The 24,420-nt window shown below is 33.0% G+C and overlaps 3 protein-coding genes across 5 annotated transcripts; 1 reads left to right on the top strand and 2 right to left on the bottom strand.

Annotated features, from left to right (window-relative positions):
• Positions 1-9,628: 9,628 nt before the first annotated feature.
• On the top strand, positions 9,629-11,525 carry LOC105782821 (fatty-acid-binding protein 3, chloroplastic). Of its 2 annotated transcripts, none has more exons than XM_012607829.2 (5): positions 9,629-9,990; positions 10,437-10,535; positions 10,651-10,806; positions 10,898-11,112; positions 11,193-11,525. In XM_012607829.2, exons 1-5 carry the CDS (start codon positions 9,786-9,788, stop codon positions 11,349-11,351), a joined length of 834 nt encoding a protein of 277 aa, XP_012463283.1. In that variant the 5' UTR covers positions 9,629-9,785; the 3' UTR covers positions 11,352-11,525. The 2 variants fall into 2 exon arrangements, with proteins under 2 accessions (XP_012463283.1, XP_012463282.1); XM_012607828.2 differs by having other exon boundaries at positions 9,632-9,990; positions 10,434-10,535.
• On the bottom strand, positions 11,404-12,950 carry LOC105782820 (receptor-like serine/threonine-protein kinase At1g78530). The gene is made up of 5 exons (XM_012607827.2): positions 12,815-12,950; positions 12,379-12,717; positions 12,019-12,273; positions 11,806-11,939; positions 11,404-11,733 (listed from the first exon to the last, which is right to left on the bottom strand). The coding sequence occupies exons 1-5, from the start codon at positions 12,948-12,950 to the stop codon at positions 11,545-11,547; spliced, it is 1,053 nt and encodes a 350-aa protein (XP_012463281.1). The 3' UTR covers positions 11,404-11,544.
• Positions 12,951-16,289: 3,339 nt separating this feature from the next.
• LOC105782819 (mechanosensitive ion channel protein 6) lies at positions 16,290-20,487 on the bottom strand. Of its 2 annotated transcripts, XM_052625922.1 has the most exons (6): positions 18,373-20,487; positions 18,096-18,219; positions 17,219-17,512; positions 16,912-17,114; positions 16,433-16,767; positions 16,290-16,338 (listed from the first exon to the last, which is right to left on the bottom strand). In XM_052625922.1, the coding sequence occupies exons 1-5, from the start codon at positions 20,139-20,141 to the stop codon at positions 16,479-16,481; spliced, it is 2,679 nt and encodes an 892-aa protein (XP_052481882.1). In that variant the 5' UTR covers positions 20,142-20,487; the 3' UTR covers positions 16,290-16,338; positions 16,433-16,478. The 2 variants fall into 2 exon arrangements, with proteins under 2 accessions (XP_052481882.1, XP_012463280.1); XM_012607826.2 differs by having other exon boundaries at positions 16,290-16,767.
• Positions 20,488-24,420: the final 3,933 nt, after the last annotated feature.

The raw sequence follows: 24,420 nt of genomic DNA, 5'->3' as shown, positions 1-24,420 counted from the left end.
TTTTGTAACATGTACATATTGGGGTAGTCCATAGGCTAGTAAACTAAGAGACTGGTTTTGCTATATTTAGCCAAAAACTCTTTTAAACTCAAGAAAATATGTATGGTTGGATTAAATATACATTTTGTAAACTTTTAAGTACGTGCTAAAAACGAAATAAGTTTCCAACTCACTCTATTGCACATTCTAGTAAGTTGAATGTTTCAAAATTGTTTAAGTAATCAGTGGTAACATCATCTTGTACAGGTCCGCGACCGGACTAGGTAATGGGTGTTACAGGCACAATTTTGGCTTTGGGGGATCTTGGTGTCGCAACATCCCCTGGTCGGTATTGTGACATCACTAGTATGGCTCCAATTTCCTCACTTTAACACATTTAGGGCTATTATGAACTTGGAGGTTTGGCATCGCGACATCACACCCTTAGTGTCGCGACTCTCTCAACAGTCATGCAACACCCTATACTTGGCCCAGCTTGAGTAACAGGACGCTACATCAAACATCAAACTCATACCTATTCACATAGTCTCCAAGACATGCAACCATCTTCACTTTCAAATATTTAGAGAAGTAATGAGTCTTAAACACCTTAGACAACACTTAAAACAACTTAACATACCTTAATCAACATTAGAAATAATTTAAAAACATGCTTAGGGGCCATTTGATAAAATTATAAAGAACCCAGGTAGGTATCGATACACCATCATAGGTATCGATATTTTGGAAGATAAGTATAGATACTAGTAAGAAAATCGATACCAAACTAGCATACTGTCAAATTTTAAACGAAAGCATTTTATCGATACATGGGCAAAGGTATCGATATTTTCACCCCAACTATCGATACTTGTGATTGGGTATCGATACCAATTTAAGTTAACTGACTTCACAAAGATACAATTCAACTCCGAGGAATCGATATTTATGTCCCGAGCATTGATACCTCTTCTCATATTTGCAAAAACACAAAAAAACAGAGTATTATACATGCTCAACATATCTCTATTCTAACATGCATTAATTATCACAGAATCAAGCATCAAATTTACCCAAACCACACTCCAATGCAACATCTTTACCTTGTCAATCCAAATAATGTTGATAATAATTAAAAATAATAATAATTACTAAGCAAAAATTTTAGAAGTTCATAATCATACTAAACCAACAAGAACATAATAATAACTAGCCAAAGATCTAACCACATTACCTTTATTTCCACAATTCAGCGATGAATAATAATATCACCTACATAAATACTAAAGCCTAACTTGGATCACTTCCTTGGAACCGCACTGCTCACACTACAAACGCTAAATATCTGCAATGGCTAAAAAGAGTTAGTAAGCTTAAACAAGCTGAGTGAATGTCGAAATTGTTGGAAAAACAAGTTTGGAAAACGCAACGGAAAATTATTCTAGGGAAAAACCAGATTTTTTTATTTCTTTTCAAAAACATGATCTTGGTTGTGATATCTAAAGTAATAAACACTTAATCAAAATTGTACCTTTTCAATTCATTTAGGATGGACACTTCGACTAAGTAGTCTTCTCCGCTATCCTCAAGGTCACATCTACTGAGTGTGGGCTCGCTTCGAATCAAAAATATTTTCACAAAAATTACCAGTGGGCTAATTTTGCAATTTCTCAAAACTTTTGGGTCAAATTGTAAATCAGAATAATATCTCTAGAAATTTTCTAGAATAGTCTCTTCAGAGAAATTTCTCTTTACAATTTTCTCTTGAATTTAAGTGTGTATAAATAATGACCCAAGACTCTCTTTATATAGGGAGAGTTTAGAGAGTTTAACTATGATTAAACTTAATCACTTTAATATTAAATTAATATAATATTTATCAAGATAAATATTATATTAAATTTAATATTAAATCTTATTAAAATAATAGAATGTTTATCTATAAGATAAACATTAAATTTAATTTAATACTAAGATAATCACTTTAATATTAAATTAATAAATTACTATTTAGATAAGTATTAAATTTAATTTAATACTAAATTATTAAAATAATATTATTTTTGGAATAATTAATCTAAAATAAATTTCTCTGGTGAAATTCTAGTAGAAATGTAACTCTAACACTGCTCAACCACCAACGACCAACTGCTGCAGGTCACCGGGACAACGTCGTAACCACTAGCATCGTAGTGTCCGGTGCTGCAGGTGCGACACCCTTATGGCACCCTGAGTCGATTAGGCTACTGCCGGTTTGGTCTGGGTTAGTGACGACCCGGTCGGTCTGGTCTAGCCACCGGTTGAACCGTCGACCTGGTTTCACATACCGAATCTGATTCGACCAGTTTTTGGGTCTTGGTTTAGGTTTTGGGCTCCTAGGCCCAATTTATGATCTGAGGTCCAGTTTTCAAGTTCAATTACCCATTGGGCCAATTGTCTGACTTGAAAATTAACTTCCAAAAATATCATATTAATTTTAATTGAGTTGATTAATTTAATTTTACTAAAAATTAATTTTTTAAGAAAATTCTTTAATCAAATTCTCTAGTTGAACAATTTTTACGACCACTTAATTTAATTCCACATTGAATAAATCGACATAATAAATTATTCCCAAAGTCGTGGAATTTTCTTTTGATTCAAATGTAGTCCAATCGAGCTTTTCTTGAGCTAGCAGAGGGACCAATCAGACATATACAATTAGGCTCTAGTGATTGCGTTTATGTCCAGAAGCATCGTTCCGATAATTCGCAATTACTTAATCATGGAGTCAGTCTACAAAAAGTACCATGATTGAAAACTCATTATTGTATACTCTTTATGAAAGTAATTCATCCAACTGCTTTGTCCAATGACCTCGTCATGTGTGTGTTATCCTCATATGATATCCTTGATTCATTTGAGTTAAATTCGTTCACTCAATACAATCCTATTTTATCTCATTGTCACCATTGTGTCTTCTTAATGATTAATATGATCACTGTCAACAAATGATTGTGATAAATTGCTCATTCGAGAACAAGCAACCTGTGATCACGTTCAATATTTATCAATCCACACAATGTCAATGAGAGAATATCATTAACTCTTTAATTGAGCTATGAATTCTATTGTTGCTAGTAAAGCCATGTCATACACACGTCATGTACCCAACATACCGGCTATGGGCTCAATCATCTTTACAGCATAAGTATCCACTTATATCAAAGCACATAAGTTGCATATGCATGGTCAATGACTAACTCAGGATTTAGGTAAATCACACCATGAACGTCACAAGTGAATTAATTTACAAACGGATTTATAATTAATTCATCTTGGGTCTAGTCCAATGTATCATTCTACCAATGAATACATCTATATCTCTACTCGTAAAGTCAATTGCTTCTATAGTCAAGACTAGCTATCTCCCCAATTGGAATTGTAGACGACATAATAATCCTTCTCAATATTTGAATCAAATGTTCACTTTGATTCTTTTACGGGATTACAGACTCATTTAGATTATTAAATTAAGTAAGTCATCTTTCTCGCAATGTAAACGTTCTTTACAATACCACTTATCTTCAGTTTGAACTTTAGACAATCAATGAACTAATATTTGATTTTCACAATTTCACTATGCATGCAAAATATAAAAGGAAAAAACACAAAAGATATAATAGTGAAATGTGAAATTAACTTTATTTATTTATTCATCATTCAAATAAATAGAAAAAAGTTACATGTCTACTACAATATGGGCACATTTCACAATAGGAATAACCACAAAGTATACACAACATCAAAGGTTAAACAAGAGCATACTACAACACATTCACAACCATATTCTAACCAAGTCAAAATAATATATTCACGCTTAATCATAAAACTAGCATATACTCTCACATGTAATTACACTCAACTCGTATATATAATTCATTTAACGATAATTCGTCCAGACAAAACAACATATTCATGCTTTAATGACCCACAAGTCTAGCTTATATATTCACATGTATTTACACATAAAATTTTCATGTATTAATCAATTAATGATAATTTGGCAACTTGAAAACATGAAACATAAAATTGGGCTCTATCACCACACATTAGATACACGGATCTCCATCACACAAATGACTCAAAGAGTCTAGCATATCTCATAAGTGTAGCATAAAGCTAAACATTCTCCAACATACCAACATATCCCAGTGAATGGAGCTTGGCTCAACATTCCCTTATCCCTCCAATCTGTCCCAAGGCCTCAATGCCCAAATCACAAAAACACAAGGGTGAGTGTTCATAATCGTATGGCATACCAACTATATCCAACGGTTTCACGAGATCACAAGGCTAAAGTATCCGCAAATACACACATTTAATTACTATTCTAATGCACTTAATCTTCGTTCATAAACATCAATTCACATCACAATTTGTACACATAGCATAATTATCAGATTCACATTTAATTGAACTTTAAGTGCCACAATTATGCTCATTAAGCCATCACATATCCTCGTTCACATATGAATGCATTAAAAATCAATTTATCACATACCACATACCAATATTCACTTACTTTACCTGTCACATCAGCATCATATTCCACAATTCAACACATATGTACTTACCGTTTTCTGCACATTTTCACTGTACATTTATTTCGCTAACACAACATCATCACTGTCAATCGGTATGTTTAATATGCCTACAACTAACACATTCACAAGAGCTATCACAATATATATCACATGTCATATTATCACAACTTAATACTCTATCCACTTCATACAATTACATACTTTACAAATTAAATGAGGGGTATAAGAAAGCTTACACTCAAAACTTAGGATAGGGGTTTAAGCTATTTCTAAGCTCTTGATTAACACTATGAATCGTGTCTACAAGCAACAATTCCAAACACTCACCGTTCGCGCTTTCGCCTAGTTGCCAAAAGCCTAAACTAGTTTTTCCTTACTTTTCGTCTTACTTGAAGAAGGTATTAACAATTCCAGAGCTTCACCAAAGTAAATCACACAATAATCACAATTAAATTACAACTATAAACACACCCTAGCAATAAAAAATACAGGTCTAAGGTTTCTTCCTCTTGGAACTGAAATTTTTTATTAGCAACCTCGAAAATCAAATACCTTAATCTCTACTCATTCACATTGCCTAAAATAAATTCCAATCATCTAATTACTTATCTAAGAATGATTCTCAATCTTCAAACTACACAAAACCACATAGATTCATGGTTCTAAAATTTTAACGTACAATGACCATTTTTCATGAAAACTCAATGAAACTTTAGAACTTTTTAATGAAACTTTAAGGAAAGTTTAGAAACCTTCTAATCATATAAAAACAAGTTGAAAAATACTTTAAAATATCATTTTCATTCAAAATCCTGAATTCCACCATTAACGACCCAAATTTTGACATCAATTCAAAAATTTTGATTCAATAGATTAAAACTAAATTTAAAAGGCTAGATATCATCATAAAATAATAAGAAAACAAAACATTACCTTAGTTGGAAGAAAAACGAACGTTTGGTGCAAATCCAAGAAAACCTACAAGTTGAACAATGGTAAAATCAATGGTGCTTTTTATGCTTTCATTGAAATTCTAGGGAGGTTTTAATGCTAGCAACATGATACAAAACAAGGGATTAGAGATTTTGAAGATCGATATTAGAGGATGAAAGTTTGGGATTTTTCCTTCCTAATAAGTGGCATAAGAAAAAGATGAAGAATGTTTCTTTCTTTTTTTAAACATCAAAAGTATAGTAAAAAGGGGGGGGGGAAATATGTTGATTTTAAAACTTGGTATATTTGCTTTAAAACTACTCCTAAACTAACCCTTTTTACAAAACAACTCTCTTTTCAAAATTGAAGGTCTTTTCTACATTATTTTCATAAATTGATTTAATTTCCTAAAAGCTATAGTCAAATATATTTTCGGGTTGCCATACTTCAAAATTTTAAAACTCATTTTTAGCTATTATTTCAAAATTACCCTCGAAACTTCTAGACCCAATTTTGGGATGTGACAAGTCAACTCCTGGTAGATTTCTCGTTGAAGTTTTGTACCCTCGAGGTAAAGGGACTTGGTGCCATGACTTCCTTAACATCATTATTGCGACACCCATGTTTAATGTTGTTTTCCTCAAGGTCAAGCCATTGTCATCTTCTTATACCAACTCAAACATCTTGTTAGGTTCCCCATGACACCATTTTTCCAATTTGAGTCTCAAAAGGAGTATAACCAAGCAAAAACATTTATTAATAGTGAAAACTAAAAATATAAAAAATATAAAAAAAAAGACACCTAAATTGCTTGTACATAAGCTCCTAAAGTGTTTTGGAGAGCCTAATTTGACATATCAAATTACAGCAAATCAGTAACCAAATTTAGTAAAATTTGTACAAATCACTTGCAAATAGACAATTCATTCGTAAAGAACAAGATATAGTAATAATAGTGAAGAGAACTCAAATGCATGATACAAACATAACTCATGTTTTCACTTCAAAACTTAAATCAAGATTTGAAAGCTAAAACCTAAAATCAAGCACTTTTTAAGAACTCATCTTTTCATTTCATGATACAAACCAGTATCACAACAACAACAAACTTGAAGAATCACATCATCCATTCTTTTCTCTTTCTTTCTCCACAATCCTAATTTTCTTTAACAAACCTACAACAACTTTCCTTGCAGGAGGTGACATTGAAGGATCAAACTAAGAGAATAAACGAGATGAAGTTCGAAAACCATACGAATACTCTTAAATTTTGCATCCAAAAAATATTCTCTCAGAATTCTCATTTGATCATGACTGTTTCGTTTCTTCTCTTCGTCAATACCCAACTTCTTGATTAGGGTTTAATGTATGGAAAAAAAAAAGAAGACAATAAAAAAGATATCTCAAATGTCAGGTTTCTAGGTGTTTTCTTAAAAAAAAAAAACTTAATTAGATTTCTTAAAATACACATTAAATTATCAAAATATATACTTTGTGACATGAAATGAAATTCCTTTTTGACATGGAAAATAATGAGTGTGCCTATTTTATCGTATCAAAGTTCCATATGGTGTTTTATCAAAAAGAAAAAGAGTTCCATTTGGTGACTAAAGTAATTTAATGGAGTCACTAAATATTAAATTTGATTTGATGAATGTGATTAAAATAATAATTGCCTAAAATTTGGATGAATATTGGGGTGATTTACCCTTTTTTAGGAAAGTTTATCCTAATTTTAATATCTCAACTTTTAACATTATAAACTAAAATATTTCAATTTTAGCATTTTAACTAAAGCTTTATTTGTTTTTACATTAATTTTTATAAATATATTTGTTATATAAATTTTTTCACCTTATATCATAATCTAATATCATTAGATATCTAAACTTGACAATTCTCTTATCCTTGAAGTGAAAAGATATTTAAATTTACGCATCAAATTGTTATAACAACAATAATGTTAAACTAAAATCAAGACTCGTCAACATAAGACTCGAATCTTAACATTTATAAATTTTTTAACTTTTATGATTTTTTAAGAAAAGGAGTTTGGGATTTGGAAATAACAAAACAACACCATGGTAGTAAAAAGGTTTTTCTTTTGCCTTTTCAAATCTAAAATTTGCTTAGTTGAATAGTTTTCTTTTAAAAAAAGAAGTCATAAGAAAAGAAAAAGCAATAAATATTATAAGGAAAGAAAAAAAAAACAGCAGGATTTTCTATACATTTGGTTCTCAAAGATTTACAAGCTGGCGAGTTGTAGATAAGCTTGCAATCAGATTAATGTTTTTTTAACCCCATTTGATAACAGCAGTTAATATTAAATAAACCAGATTAATGAAAGGAGTTTTGAAAGACCTTCGGTTTATAGTTGGTTTGTGAAACAACATGTTTGTTAATATAGTTTGGATTTTTCAATCCTATACCTGCAGAACCTCGTTTAGAGAATAATTTTATTCATCAATTGTCCGGATCACTATTAACTTAAACCTAATCTATCTTGAAATAAGGAAGTAATTACAGCCCAGTGCTAACCCCAATTGTACAAATTACTCTCCTTACAATATCTTGCATTACATAATATCTCTTCATAACAAATCCCTAAACGAGAAATGTCTAAAACAACTCCGCCTGGCTCACCAAAAATGTTGATTAATAGTTTATTTATAGACTTTTTCAAGTGCTTTGATAGATCATTAATTATCTTTAATATTTATCTTATAAAAATCTTCCTAATATAAATTCCTAATACTGCAAAATACTCCAAAATACAACTCAATCATTATCTAAAAAACTCATGACCTCATCACAAAGATGGATTGAAACATTTAAGGGAACTAATCAAACCAATATGCCACAATTTTGTAGAACATAAACATCCAACGTCAAAAAGGTCGAAATCTTCCACACGACTCAAGCAAAAACCTCGTTCTCGTCCTAATACAACATGGAAGGAGCAGGTCAAACCCCACAAGTTACATTCCAATATTTCAGGTACTTAAAAAAAAATTAAAATGTTATAATTAATTAATAATTTAAAGCTGCAAGATTCCTTTTCCCAAAGGAATTAACCATATTCATACAGTTGCTTGAATCAGCAGTTGCACACACATCAAAACACCTTAGATTTTAGAACATTTAACGTATCCACATGGAAATCCACTAAACCCTTAAGTGACCTTCAAGTTTTGTATTCTGTTTTTACTATATCTAATACTTATTTAATCTAAAAAAGATGAACTGACTGAATCGTATTCATTGGCTTATGATTTATCTTTTCACTGGTACTGTGATTGGACATAGGGTCAGTTATGACAGGACCAGAGCCTCTGAAATCGTAAAAGGTATAAAGGTTCAAGCTTTTTTTCAATTTGTTAAAATAGTAAAAACCCAGATAGAATTCAACTGCATTCATGAAAACTGTGCAAAGAAAGTAGAGAGGAGTGGAACTGTGGAAGTTGAAAAAAGCAACTTTGTTTACTTTGTAATGTGAATTGAGAACGAGACTGAAGTAGCTGAAATGAAGGACAAGAGCAGGAAATTGAAAGAGAGAGCTGCAACTTTAGCCATTGAAATCTTTACTTAAATGGGTATGAAATAATGGCTTTTTGTGAAATGAAAAGCTAAACTATGAACATTAGCAGTTTGGGTGTGGTTTGATAGAGGAAAGCAAAGAAAAGCTGAGGCCTTATAAGGGAGGGGTTACTTTGTTTGAATGAAGATATCTTAATTTGCTTAGATTAGTTTAATTCATATATAATCTTTTTTAAGTGATGATATTAGATAAATTTAATATTCCAGTCCTAACATGATTTCCTTTATAGTAAAGAAGTTAGAAAATCCAACAAGGATCTATTGCGGAAAGTGGATGAAGAAAAGGACGAATTGTGAGGGCCTACTGCTTTCATGGTTTTTTTAATTCTAATTCGTTCCTTCTTAAATGCAATTTTCATTTGAATTTTTTTTCCTTAGGTGGAGTTTTCATTATTGTAATTTTTTCTTTGAGTAAATTAAAGATAAAGACCAAATTTTACCCTTTTTTTTTAACTTGTTAACAATCTGCTTTCAATCTAAGGTTAATTTTATTTAGTAAATAATCTTCTATTCATGTTAAGATTCAAGCTTAGAGTTGATAATTGATCGGATCCAGTTTTAGTTAAGTAAACAAGTAAAAGCCTAAAGACAAACAACCATAGACTTCAGTTCCCTTCAACATTCTCCCTTTTTCTCATCGTCCTGAAACTACAGATTTCAGCTTGCAAAATAAAATTAAAAGTTCAGAAAATGGTTGGATTGGGATCCATTTCCACACCAATGTGCACCACTTCACCATTACCTTCTAAACCCAATCCCAGAAATAATTTTCCAGGAAAACTTTCACACCCACTTCTTGGATTTCACAAAGTTCATTCTTTGTCTCTGTCAACTCATTTCTCCCCTCAGAAGAACAAATTAACTCAAACCCATTTCACTTTGAAAGCTTCTTCAGGTAATTTCTCAATATCTGTTTTCCCCCCTTTTAATTATAGCTGCATGTTGTTTGTTGTTATTTTTATGTTTACTGAGTGTGAAAGTTTTCAATTTTCTGATTGAGACAAAATGGAGTAGAAATTTGCATCCAAACATGCAGATGGCTAAAATGGACTGATTATGGGTTAAGATGTAATTGCATGGTTAATATGGAATTGGAATTTGCATCCAAACACAAGTGATATTGAATATAACAGGCATAAATGGAATGGAGGGCATATATGATGAGCACGATGCTACAGTGGCTGTATATGAATTATTACTTTGTATATCTAATTTTGTAATTTGTTGATATGCTTGTTAGATAAACTACAATGACTGGTTTCTCCATGTAACTCTAGAATATATGATAACATATATTATTTCAAAATAAGGTCTCTCATTTTATCAATGTGCAAACAGTAGGAACTGCAGATTACACTGAGGAACCCGCAACCAAAGTGAAATTTCGGACATCCTTAAGTGTGCCTGATTGCTCAACCTCATTGTCTTTGCTTGGAACAGGTCAGTTGCTACAATATCTGTGAATAAGTACTAGTCTTACAAACATAGTATTACTCCTTTGTGTGCTATTAATATGGAGTTCCTTATAAATCGCTTAGTTGCCTAATGATTTCAGGGTACAGGGAGAAAGTTTTTGCCATCATTGGTGTTAAGGTTTATGCAGCGGGACTATATGTCAATCCATCCATCTTAAGTAAATTGGATGCCTGGAAGGGACGGTCGGCTGCTCAGATTCAAGATGACATGCCCTTGTTTAAGTCCTTTTTTGAGGGTAATAATGATATGTTATTTGAGTCTTTAATATTTAGTCTATGTTACTTGAACAGAGGTGAATTGCCAGTTGACATTCTTTTTAAGTGCAGATCCTATGGAGAAATCGTTGCAGATTGTCCTGGTGAGAGATGTTGACGGTAAAACATTCTGGGATGCTTTGGATGAAGCCATCTCCCCTAGAATCAAGGCACCAACTCCGGTTGATGAATCTGCCCTTTCCACATTTCGTGGTATTTTCCAAGGACGACCACTTAATAAAGGAACTTCCATCTTTTTGACTTGGCCCCATCCTTCCAAAATGCTTGTGAGTGTTGACTTAAATAGACATTGAACATTCATTCTTCACATGGTTTTAATCCATTTATCGTTCTCTTTGTGTTTCAGGTTGCTGTCTCATCAGATGGATTGCCAACTAGTAATGATGCTACAATTGAGTCACCAAACGTAGGTTCTGCACTTTTTGATGTATTTTTTGGAGATGCTCCAGTTTCTCCTTCGTTAAAAACATCAGTTGCCACTGGGCTGGCTACCATTCTCAAGTAAATACAATGAATTAGTTTCCTCAAGTTTCCTACTTTAATGAATAAAAGTCAGATTTTGTTTAGTTCCACTGAACTTGTAAACACACATATACATTTTTCATGGTTATTGAATAAACAAAGAGTATCATGATGAACATGTTGCCTGTACAGCAGTTTATCTTGATGATTAGACCAAGAGCAACATTAAGAATCAGTTACAGCTTGTCTGACTTTATCTGCTCCAACATCTTAACAACCTCGGCCATTGTAGGCCTCTTGGAGGGATCTGTTTCAAGACACATCAATGCTATATTGAATGTTTTGTTAACCTCATCCACAGGACATGAAACTAAGCTATTGTCAACTACATATTCTTCCCTCCTTTCTTCAACAACTCCCTTTACCTGTTCAAATATTAGCACAATGATTGTAAAGTGATGGATAGCTAAAATTGAAATATGTTGATGTAACCTTACCCATGTAACAAGCTTTGTTCCCTCTTCAAGAAATGCTTCATCCGTTGCTTTCTTTCCTGTTAAAAGCTCCAGCAAAACAACTCCAAAGCTGTAAACATCGCCCTTTGCTGTTGCTCTTCCTGTATCGAAATATTCTACAGACGAGCACCGAGTTTAATCATCCATCTGTTTCACAGAAGAGGAGAAGAATGACTGCAATTTTGTTCATTATACCTGGGGCCAAATATCCGAAGGTCCCTGCAACAAGTGTTGAAACATGAGTCTTGTCTGGTTCCATCAATGTTGCGAGCCCGAAATCTGAGACTCGTGGCTCCATGTTCTGGTCGAGTAATATATTGCTCGACTTGATATCTCTATGGATTATATGAGGGATACAATCATGGTGAAGGTATGCCACTCCTCTTGCAGCACCTACTGCTATTTTATATCTTGTTGGCCAATCCAAAATCTTGCTTTCCCTTGCTTTTCCTACATCACAGTTTAATCTATCATCCAATAACCCTTGAAAATAGCTGGAGCAAAGTTAATTTAGATATGAATGCTGAAAACTTGAAGAAACAATGTGGTGCATACCATGAAGAAAAGCATCTAAGCTTCCATTAGGCATTAGCTCATATAGAAGAAGATTGTAGTAAGGGGTGGTGCAGTATCCAAGAAGGTTTACTATGTTGCGGTGCTTGATATCCCCCATTGCTTCCAATTCTCTCTCAAATCCTGTGTCTCTATCTGGAGGTCCTCTATTTAGCTTTTTCACAGCGAAGGCCATGGTTTCATTTATTGTTAACCTGTAAACCGTACCATATCCTCCAGCACCAATTATGTCTTTGTTGCTCAATTTCAATGTCTTCTTTAAGAAAACATCAGATGTTAGAGACTGCAGTAATGGAGACCTGAACATCACCATTTTCCCACCTGCATTAAGGATTTGATATTTAAACCCCGTGATGTTGTTTCTTCAGAAGAAGTAAAATTATAAGAAGATTCAAATTTTAATTAGAAAGTTAAATACGTGAGAAACCATCCTCATAGATCATATTCTTTCTTTTCCATCGCTTATAAAGGAGAACTGTCAGAATTATCTTTGAAATGATAAAGGCAATGGAGCCTATGGTGATGTAAAATGCTAAGCCAAGATCATTTGCCATTTTTATGGCTGCAAAAGCAAGGTGAAAAATTAGTCAAAACTTGAAAATTATACTTTGGCTTGGAATGCCAACGTGTAGAAAAAAGCTAAGAAACAGGAAAAAGAAAAAGAAGAAATGGAAAAATGGAAATATACCAATTAGCTAGGATGGACAGACTTTTTGAAGCTCACAACTTTGATTTTAAAACCGGCATGGATACCCAAAAGCAGCTGCTGGGAGAAGAACAGAACTCTTTACAAGATTCTAGAAAGAACAGAACTCTTTACAAGATTCTAGAAAAGAAAAAATGGAGAATCAATGGAAAACTCGGAGGAGTTTTTAAGACTGAAAATTTCAGTTCAACTCTAACATCTCCCAATTATTAGGACCTACAACCTAGCTCAAGCTGGCTATCAACTTTCTAACAAAAAATCTTACACAGTAGCTTTCAAGTATTGTTCCCAAAGCTCTATCTATCTTCAGTCTCAACCTATCTTTTCAAAGACAATAAAAAACTTGCTAAAAGAACAGGACATCCGAACATTTGGGCATTAAAAGTGTCAATAAGCCAAGCATATAGACTATTAATAACAGGGGTAAAGGAGGAATTTTCTCGGACATAATTAAATTGCATATTTTTATGATATTTTACTAAATTTTGAGGGTTAAAAGTACATTTTTATCATAATATATTTTTAAAAGAAATATTAGTAGTAAAAATCAGCATGAGTTGAAATGACAGAGTATTTCCTAGTAACTGATTATTACTGATATATTTAAATCCTTTTGAAGCTTGAAAACACTCTCACTGAAAATAAGTTGGACCTGGAAACGAAAGCAACTATTAAGTAAACAGCCAGCATGGATCGAAAACCAAAATGGAGTGGTGTTTTGTTGATTCTACGTTTTCACACGTATTGTTGACTGGAATCTTTATACAATTCCTAATAATATATGATGTAGATAGAGTTTACATGAGAAACCCACCAAATCATTTTAAATTTTGGTGCATGTCAACAACTCCTTCAGTTAAGACTGTTTTCTTCTGAAGTTTGAGGAGCCACGTCATATGTATATCGGAGACATGAACGTTCCTATATCCATGCATGCATGATTCATGTGTTTAAAGAGATATTTTGCCTAGTTTCGTTTCCACGTACAAAATTTTGAATCATTACAATCTTCCCTTTGGAAAAAGTGAAAGTCGATTTTGTCTTTCTTGAGCATTTAAACTAAGTTAAATTCTCACTCATGATCAAAATGTGTTTTCTTAGAAAGTATCTAAGAGTTGTGCAATAGGGTTTGATATATCCATATCAACATCTGGAATCATAGTTACTGGGGGTTATTAGGTCTTAAAATATTTTAGATGTATAAATCAAATATATTAATACAAAACATAGATTTGATGTTGTTTCCCTGATTGCGGGAAGCTGATGATTAAGTAAAATACTTTATATTGTGGACTGAAATTGAAAGAATGGTTAAGTTGATCATGTGAAAGGAGTATCCAGCTGGGGTTGGGGATTTCCTAAATTAAGCCTAAGCCAATCGGAGTTTGGATAAATCAAAAGTATATAGATGTACAGCTGTGAGCACAAATACTGGGCACTTTTTGTTGAATCTTGTGATATCCATGAAAATCCTCCATTCACATTTCACAAGGATTACCTCATTACTATATTAGAAGCTAAATCAATTTAAATTTTTAAAGATAATTTCTTTTTCTAAATTTAATTAGTGAGAAAAACTTATTGTGTTTGATATGTTTTTTAAAATGGAAATTCATTCGTTCATTTCATGAATGAGATGGTACAATTTGGAGAAAAAAACTACAAATATCCATCATAAGTAGTGAAGAACAAACTCCATCAACACCACAAAGGTTTTAACCTCAGCATCAATAAAATATTATAACACGTTGACAATTGGCTCTGTCATATCTCAAGCACGATATATCTGGAATGACTGTAAGTACTTAAAACGATAAGAAAATCAACCCCAAATGATCTAAAGCGGTGAGCAAAAATGGGCTAAAGAATTGAGCATCTACCAAATTAGAGAAGAAACAAGATTACATGCATAAGCAAGACTAAAAAAATGCTTCAAGAGCAAACAATATAGAAAAGACTTATTAAAGAATAAAAAACAAACAGAAAGACATATATGTGTCTTAAAGGTTCAAACTTGTGCCCCATTAAAAATACAATATGCATTACCATTGCATCAAACACATAATTGTTGATAATTTGTATTCTAATTAAATACATATTAAATATTTAAAATTTATTTTAAATTTAATATATAACTTTTATTTAAAATAAATAGGATAAAGTATGTGTATGTTAACAACAATATAATTTGTATTAATCCTTAACAAATATCACTAAAAATTGTGTTCCTTAATTTCAAAATTTACAATCACATTCCAATTACAGTATAGAATGAGTCAACCTAATGATTTTGGAATTAGATGACCATCAATTTCGGCAATTAATTCGAGGGTGAATGACTCAATGTTGTCTGTACTGCTCGTGGGGTTTTATAAAGAAAGCAGGTGGCAATCAATCTTTGGAGATCATCACTGTTTGTGTCTATGATATGGTACTCCATGGGATGAATTGTTGTAGTGTGAACTTCAGTGGTTTGGTTTTATGGAATCAGCAAAATAAGAAGACAAATATAGCATACTTACTTTTTTTAACAAATTTCACATTTAATTGGATGATATACAGAATGACTGAATTTCTTTTTACTAAGATTTTGCTTCCTCCATATATTTTCATTAACCTAATTATTGCACTGATTACTAATTAGTCAATGATTCCTACATTATATTACATTTACTAAACAATGTTTTTATGGAGAAAACATGTTTTAATATTTAAATATGTTAATTTTACGTGAAAAAATTTGAAACTTAGGTTTAAAAGTCTATTTTCGATTACATTAACTAAATTAAAATAAATTATAGTGAAAACTATTTTATATATACATATATCAAATCAAAACTATTTTAATGAAATGTGATATATATATATGTATGTATGTATGTAACATATGTATATAGTACATGGTAATATTAGCAAGTCCACATGTAAATTGTAATATTAACAAGTTTCCAAAAATTAAGAAAAAATAAAATATGTTTTTAAAGATGTTTATATGGAGGAGTAAATTGAAAATAAAATATCAAGCATTGATTACATCAAACTTTAATATATAATATTTTAAGTCTTTATTGTAACAACATTAACTTATATAGAAAAATAAGATTTTAATTATTTTTTATAAAAATTTAAATCATTTTTAAATCAAGGATTTAACTAAAAATTATACGAAGTGAAGAAAAACGAAGACTTGGAAAAACATGGCTCAAGTTTCATCCAGCTCAGCAGACTTGTTCAATCTACCAAAAAGACAAATTATACGATGAATTTATTAGCTAAACATCTAAGCTAATTATCAAGGAAACAATGTCACAAGTAGTAAAATCTACTCACAGCTGTGACATTGATGACATGGTTTACAGCTAGCTTGTTATTTTGTTCAGCTGGCTGGTCCGGTCCACTTAGGAGGAAGCCGATCAGATGCCGTGGGAGGCACGCTACACACATTGATGTTAATTGGATATAACCGGTATTCGATATCCAAGTCGTTGAAAATCTTAACCATCTCTTCGATCAAGAGGGCTCTTCTTGTGAACCTCTCTCCCATGTCTTGATGATTCATTCGGTGTGTGAGCCATATTGCTATCCTCACTCTGTTTAACTCTTCAAGTTCCTTGAAAATAATCATTGGATCAGGGTACCAGTGGTCACTCTTGTGCTCGATGTAACTGCAGCAAGAAGTGATCAAGTCAATCAGACATGTTCCAAGTATTGTCATGACCAGAAAACTATATATTGCCATAAATCAACAACAAAAACTCTTGTAAATGAAGGCAAAGCAGGGAAGGACAGTTGTATCATTTTCAACTCACCTCATTATTCTCTGCTTCATTAGACCAATCTTTTCTGCAGGAGTTTTCACATGGATGCAAAATTCAACGGCATCACCCATATCTGGGCTACGGTGGTAGTTATGGATGGCCTTGGTAGCCAGGACACTGTTCGGGATTATGACCTTCTGGTTGTCATATCTTAGGAAAACAGTAGTCAAGATGTTCATTTCCTCCACTACCATCTGAAATTCATTGAATCCAATGATTTAAAAAGGAATTTACAAACAGGGTCTACATTATCTTAAAGATGAAAAGAAAAGGCCAAACCCTGTGCTTATAGAGGTACCTGAACTCCATCAATTTCACACCTGTCACCCACATCGAATGGGTGCATAACAAATAAGAATATAATAGCTTCAAATACAGTCTTGCAGGTGTTCCCAAATACGAATGCAACTAGAAGCAGTTGAGAGCTAATAAAAACAAGAACTTTGCTGGAGGCAATTTCAAGTATGAGAAGCCAAATAACCACTATGATGATGCCAACCAAAATGTCCACCATCCGATGAAGTCTGTTCACAGCTGTTTTGGTATCATTCAGTGTAAAGGCAAGTGCCCTTCGTTCTCTAAAAGCATTGACCTAAGAGATTGAAGTACAACACACAATAGCAAGTGTTAAACTTGTAAACGCAACTTCTATTTTAGTGATGTAGTTAGAAAGAAAAAAGGGGGATGGGTGCCTTGCTTTAGCCTGTAATAAAAAAAATACTAACAAAGGATTTTAAAACTATAAGGTTTTTTTTCCTGGGATTTAAATGCAATAAATCCAGCACAGCAAGTTCTGGTTCCACAAAAAGAATTAGTTAAATCCATAGAAGATTGCACTACTTTTTAAACAGCAATCCGATACGAACATTCACTCAATAGAAGCTCAACCCAGATACCATGTGAGATAATTGACCACACATCTTATTATCTTCTTAAATTTAGTACACTAAGTTTCTTCACATGTTTCGTTACTACAAGGATAAATATGTGACAATAACCTAATATTGGTTAAATATTTAAAGAGCAATGAACTTCAATAAGGTTTGGACCTAATCAGACGTCTTCCGTGTTGTTTAAAATATAACATTGAGAATATGCTGTCAACGGACTATATATGCAAAAGAGAATATACTAGAAGTAAATTATGCAGCAATGCATGGGTTGCCAATGCTTACCACCCAATTCTTGAGGGCTTTCTTGCTAATTCTCCTGCTTTCAGATGCTCCTTCAAAGAGACTCATAGTCTTCAAAGCCTCATCTTCTGGGAGAAACCGTTCAATGTCCTCCAAGTATATGTACCTGAGAACAATTATTAGCAATAAGAAAACAAAAGCTTCAAAACAAAAACAATCAACCAGCCGATAAAGAAAAATGAAATTTAACATTGACAAAGAATTTAAATGCACAAATACACATATAACATATTGCATAGCAATAGGACTGATGGCATACTTGGAACCTGGCTTGGCAACATTCTGGAAGATTTTCCTTGCCGCAACTTTAGCCTCATATTCACTTCTAATCTGTGTTGCAGACTCATCTTCTTGAGTTGAATCTTGTATCTGCTCATCTAAAGTGGAAAGAGCTCCATGGCGGATGATATTCATCAACCTTTTCATATTCCAAGCAGAGACATTTTTAGGATTCAATTTGTGCAAGTGCTCAATAGTTATCCCCTTATCATCCTTCTCTCCCTTCTCAACAGAAAGCACTCGTGATATCATAGGGCTTTTTGCTCGAGGACTTTTCTGAATCGGTCCACTCCCTATTGGCCTCTTATATTGAGGTGATGAAAGGGTTGATGTCTTGAGGCCAGGAGGAATTTTAGCACCAGCTTTCTGTAGGTTTGCAACTTCGTTTGCAAGTCTCTCTTCCTCTTCCTCAGCCCTTCGAATCTCAACCAAAGGTGGACCGGAAAGAGTCTCGATTACATATTGATTGAACAATGACTCCTGGATTCTATCAAAATAAGTACTGACATGGAAAGAAGATGCCAGTACCTTCACCAAGAGGGTCTTCACTAGCCACAACATCACACCCACAACAAGGCAAATCATAATTTTAGTTACAAACCTAAGGACATCACTCTTAGTCTCCCTCTGAACCTTCTTACCAAATAAGTAATGCCAAGCAATCAAAACCAACCCCAGCCACAAACAATTCTGAACAGCTTTCCTCACTCCATATACAAAATACAATACCCTTTTCCTCAAAAGAAAATTCCTCTCTATAAAAAACACTATTATCCTTATAATCCACCCTGAAACCAATCTACCACATATTAAAACTAAAACCAAAACTTCCCATGTCCACAGCATAAGATCCCACAAACGTTTCTTTCTTAAATAAGGAATTGTAAGACTACAAACTAAAGCAGCAATTATCAAAATCAAACTTAACCATTGAAGCAAAACCAAAAAACTCAACTTATCTATCTTATACTCATCAGGCAAATCCTCATCAAGCAATGAGTCATCCTCTTCTTCCTCCATGCTTTTCCCAAGAATCCCAGATCGCATTACTTGTCCAGACTTCCCAACTCCGGTTTTCCCGGACTTCGGTTCCCCCCTTTCCGATGTAGGGGGGTCCATCAACCTGGATTTTGTCTTGTTTGCTAACAAACTTGACTTCCTTTGGGTAGAACCACCTTCACTCCTTTTGAATGAAGAATTTGAACTACACTTTACAACCCCATCAGTCTCTTCTTTCCCTGTCGACGCTGGCCCTTTGCTTTGTCTTCTTCTTACAGGGCTGTTCTCAAAGGACACTCTGGAAAGAGCAGCTGCTGAAGGTGAAGGTGTTTCAGCAACTGTAGGGAGTAAAATGCCGTCATGGGTTTGCTTTTGCTGAAGTTCATCCATTTCCAAATCCATATCCAACGAAATCTCTCCTGAAGCTTTTTGTTTATGCAAAAACTGACCGATCAGCTTTGATGGTGGATCATCCATGGGGACTTGTTCGCTTTGCATGAATTCAAAATCTTCACTTTCCTTATTACTAACACCTCCACTACTGCCAGCATCATTCGAGTTGGCATTCTCTTTTTTCCAGTTAATGTTGATTTTCTCACCATCTTTCCAAAAATCATAGCTTGGCTCACCCCAAATCTTACCTCCATCGCCGGCAGTTGCTCCACCGGAAGGAGTAGAAATACTACCGTCGTGGCTTCTGTCATCAATTTTCAAAATGAATTCTTTCCTGTCAGAGGAATCAACTGCCATGATTTTGCTAATCTTAGACCAATATAACCAGACAAAGAGTCATACAATGTGAACCAAGGAATTTTTTAATTTAAAAGAAAAAGGTTTAGGAGGAATTTCAATGATGAAGATAGTTAAGAGTAAAAAAGATGCTTACTTTTTCTTGGGGTGGTGGAAAAGATGAGAGGAAGGCAACGTTTGGTTGGCTCCTAAGGAAAGTGCAAGAAAATCAATTTAGTACTTGCTGACGCGTGTAATGAGGATGTGGACGAGTGGCAAAGGTTAGAAATTGTTTAAAGCTTTGAACACAGAGACACGAATGAAAGAAAAAGAGAGTTGACAGAGGAAGACCAGACCAGACCAGGTGGCACAGCCAAAGGTTTCGTTTACATGCTCTTAATAATACTTTAATATGTTTTCAGGGTTTAAACTATTCACTCAAATTACCCCTAATTTTTATCTAATTTTAATTAATTAATTACTATATCCCCGTTGCTTCATTTGTTTCTTCTACACGAAGCATCTAGATTTCTTGAGAAAAAAAACGGAAGTATCTAGATTTTGGAGTTGGTAGCTAAAGTCTTCGCTTTTCCTTTTTCTATTTTGGGAATGAAATGGTTTTCACATCATTTTGTCGTCATAAATAATGATGGATTCTTTCTACCAAACTTCTGGTAATGTACTTATCAATGGAACATTGGAAATGAGAAGCTTTTCAATATGGGAAAGCTAAGTAGAGTTCATCATGGAGAATTGACAAAGCTGGGGTGATCCTACTTGGATGCATCAGCAATTTGGAATGGAAGCCTCAAACTTCTGCTATAGCCCACTACCAATAGGTTTTTCCTCTTGGTTTGAAATGGTGGAGCATTGTTTCGGAGAGGACAAAACCTTCATCTCAAACTCATCGCCTGGAGTTGCTGGGAGTGCTTCTGTTTTCAAAGGATTGGATGCTGGGACAGCTTTGGGAACAAGCTAGGCCTAAACACCAATGAATTCAGGGCCCAAGATGGCTCTGTCAACTTGCGATCTGATGACAATCAAACAAAGCATAGAATGGAGCAACTTACTCGTTAATACGGATGTGACAACCAGAGCTACGAGCAAGAAAGTAAAGCATTGTGGGCATAGTTAGAGCCTCTTAAGGGAACTTCATCAATGGAGCCAATGCACCCATCTGCATCAGTGGCCGAAGTGCAAGATTTGAGGCTTGGTTCCAAAATTATAGAGTCAAGGTAAGCAAGCAGTGATTGTTGAATTTGATAATTTAAATCTAATTAATGTACTTAATGAAAGTGTGTAGCCCTTTGGAGGTTGGTGCAATCATTTTCTCCCATGTAAAAATTCGATTCGTTTCGAAATAATAAAAAAAAATTTAAATTTTAAATTATTCGAATAAAATTAATGAATTAATCAAATCAACTCGATTTCTTTTTTTAAATTTTTCAAATTTGAATAAACCAAATAATAAACCCTCTACTTCTCTTCCCAAACTTCCCCTTAAACCCTTTTACTTTCCCTTAACAATCTTACTTCTCCAAACTCAACCTTTTTCCCAAAAAAATTTACTTTTCCAAACTCTTATAACTTTTTTCCTTCTATTTTTTCTCGAAAACTTTTACTTCCTCGAAACCTCCAAAAATTTTCCTTTTGCTTTCCGAGAAACTTTTACTTCCCAAACCTCAATTTTTTTTTAAATTTATGTCTACTATTTATATTATTAAATTAAATTTTACATTTTATATTGAATTGTTTAATTATGTTGAATCTTTATCAATTTATGTTAAAATTAAATTATTGATAATGCCATAAAATATTTGTGTTAAAATTTTCAATTAGTATCAATTTCATATTTTATTTTTAAAATAATTTTATTAAAAATCACATTTTTACATTTAATGTATAATTTTAATTTCAAAATACAAGTTGATAAGAATCAAAAGATAATTGAAGCAACTAAGCAAGGAAAGAAGCTAACCCGTATATAAAATATTACTAAATAAATTATGAGGTGATGAAAGTTAATAACAAATTTGATTACGATGGGTAAATTTGGTTATGGTGGGTGACAATGGCTATAAGGAACCAAAGTCATTTTTTTAATTTAACTTAAACAAATATATTTGATTCGATTTGAATTCCATCTCACTCGACTTGATTCGAGAAAATTTTAAATCGATTTAGAATGATAAAATAAAGTTCGTCAACTCGATTAACTCAAAATTTTTTATTCGATTCGATCGAACGTCCACCCCTACCATCTTCTATATCTACTTGTACCAATGTCAATTTTCAAAGAATGGTATGAAGTTGGCCAAAACAACATTGAATTTGCGTAAATGAAATAACTTTTATGCATGTTTTATGGTTTATGAAGATTAATCATTTCGAGATTCAAGACTTCAACAATTTTATTTTTAAAATTAAAATTTATTCACTTTATAAAAGTACACCAAATACTTTAAAAGTTGTATTTTAAATTGGCTTGTTTCAAATCCTTTATATAATTCTCATCGTGAGGCTTGATATACTTATAGTTCCTCTCAAACTCTTACATAGGAGAATAACACGGTTTAGTGCACTTGAATCCAAATCCTCTTATATTACTAATAATACCGATGCCAATCAAACTAAAAATCACTCAGGTGTATATTTCATCTTTTAAACATTTGTAGTTTAATAAATCATTTATCTAAAAACTAGTTTGCAATGAAAGGGCATTAATATCCATTAGAATAAACTGAATAATAAAATACAAAATCTCACACTTCCGTCACAATCTAACTGGATTACGGCCAGTCCAACCCCGCGTAAATTTAAAGCATACCCGTTATATCGTATATTCTCAAAAATATAATAATAATAAAAGCATATCGTTAATATACGACGAAAGTATTGTCCTAAACTCTTACGTGGTGTCATATTAGTGGCTGTGACATTCCTAACTGATGTCAAGCAATGTCCAACTTTGATAGCTCCCGTTCATACGGCAGGTTATTTAAAATTTTCAATTAATTGGGTTTTTTTCTCTTTTAAATGGCATTAAATATTTGAGGGAAATGTGAGGTGATAGTTGAAAATTTTATAAGATTTTTGGTGTAACCACAGATGACATTGGTTGGAAAATTGTCAATACTAATAAAAGAACCCCAACTTCTGGCTATACCAAGACACCGGGCATGACATTAACATGATACCCATTCCCTTCCACTTTCAACCTTGACCTAGACTATGTAGAAAACCACTTAGCGCCCCATGATGGAATCATGTTTCTGAGCTACATAATCTCATAATAGAGAAACAGCTGAGGCCTAAATCATTCTTCGCTTTCACTAGGTCTGCTATTTTTGCAAAATCTTTACGGTGTGCAATTATTACGTATATCCAAAGGACCAAAACTCATCCAGTAATCTTCTTTTACCCTTCGGTTCCCCCAGATAAGGCAATGCATCCATTGCTCAATTGTTCCAAGACCCAACATTCATTCTTTCTTTGATAGTTCTCCTGTGGTTCAAGATGACCCTTTACTCTCTTTTTTCTCCAAAACATACTTCTGGTTCTAAACTTCGCCAATGCCACCTTCAATTTACTCCCTAAGTTTCAGAAACCATCAAACTTATTTAAAGCTCTCCTACCATCTTTCATGGACGCAAATCTCACTAACCCAAATCTATTACCAGTCCTACTTTGTTTAGCTGGGATAAAAGTGTCAACGACATAATCATGAAAACTAAAAATAGAAAAAAGTCACTTCCACTGCATTCCCTCTCTAGTAGGTTCTGGACCAACAATGTAACACATTGTGTTGGACGAGAGTTCCTCTTCAATATTATTACTTAATTATTTTAATTTAATTACTGATAATATACATTTTTATTATTTATTCCTTAATTAATTAAATAAATTAAAAATAATAATTATGGTATGATGTCATCATTTTAGTCTATAATAATTTTGACTTGACACATGACATTTTATAATTTTATCTGAAATTTTTTTGTCTTCAAACTTTTTTAAGCCTTATTTCTTTTTTCAAGGGTCAATAGCTCTACATTATTGGAAGAGTAGATGAAGCTAATCTAGGTTGGTTTAAACTCAAGACATTTAAAGTTGGTTCGAGATAAACTGTTGGGAGTTAAGAAAGAGTAAATTAATCATTTTGGTTCAAATCAATTTTTCTTTAAACGAAATATTATTTAGATAAAATAAAATTAAAATTAATTTAATTTTTATAAGAAAAATAAAATTTGTCTAATTAAATCACACTATTTTTAAACTAGATTATTAGATCCAAATATCT

The sequence above is a fragment of the Gossypium raimondii genome, chromosome 13 (genome assembly GCF_025698545.1).
Source record: "Gossypium raimondii isolate GPD5lz chromosome 13, ASM2569854v1, whole genome shotgun sequence".
Lineage (NCBI taxonomy): Eukaryota > Viridiplantae > Streptophyta > Magnoliopsida > Malvales > Malvaceae > Gossypium > Gossypium raimondii.
The sequence above is the reverse complement of the archived record's forward strand: the minus strand, read 5'-3'. Positions and strand labels throughout refer to the sequence as shown.

Excerpts from the sequence above, each read along its gene's own strand:
- LOC105782820 (XM_012607827.2), bottom strand. The coding sequence starts at position 12,950 with ATGGCAAATGATCTTGGCTTAGCATTTTACATCACCATAGGCTCCATT. Across the intron at positions 12,274-12,378 it reads CTTAGATGCTTTTCTTCATG|GAAAAGCAAGGGAAAGCAAG; the intron begins GTATGCACCACA and ends ACTGTGATGTAG. Across the intron at positions 11,940-12,018 it reads CTTCGGATATTTGGCCCCAG|AATATTTCGATACAGGAAGA; the intron begins GTATAATGAACA and ends GCTCGTCTGTAG.
- LOC105782821 (XM_012607828.2), top strand. The coding sequence starts at position 9,786 with ATGGTTGGATTGGGATCCATTTCCACACCAATGTGCACCACTTCACCA. Across the intron at positions 10,807-10,897 it reads GTTTAAGTCCTTTTTTGAGG|ATCCTATGGAGAAATCGTTG; the intron begins GTAATAATGATA and ends TTTTAAGTGCAG. Across the intron at positions 11,113-11,192 it reads CCCATCCTTCCAAAATGCTT|GTTGCTGTCTCATCAGATGG; the intron begins GTGAGTGTTGAC and ends TTTGTGTTTCAG.
- LOC105782819 (XM_012607826.2), bottom strand. The coding sequence starts at position 20,141 with ATGGCAGTTGATTCCTCTGACAGGAAAGAATTCATTTTGAAAATTGAT. Across the intron at positions 18,220-18,372 it reads GTTGCCAAGCCAGGTTCCAA|GTACATATACTTGGAGGACA; the intron begins GTATGCCATCAG and ends AATTGTTCTCAG. Across the intron at positions 17,513-18,095 it reads AAGCCCTCAAGAATTGGGTG|GTCAATGCTTTTAGAGAACG; the intron begins GTAAGCATTGGC and ends TCAATCTCTTAG.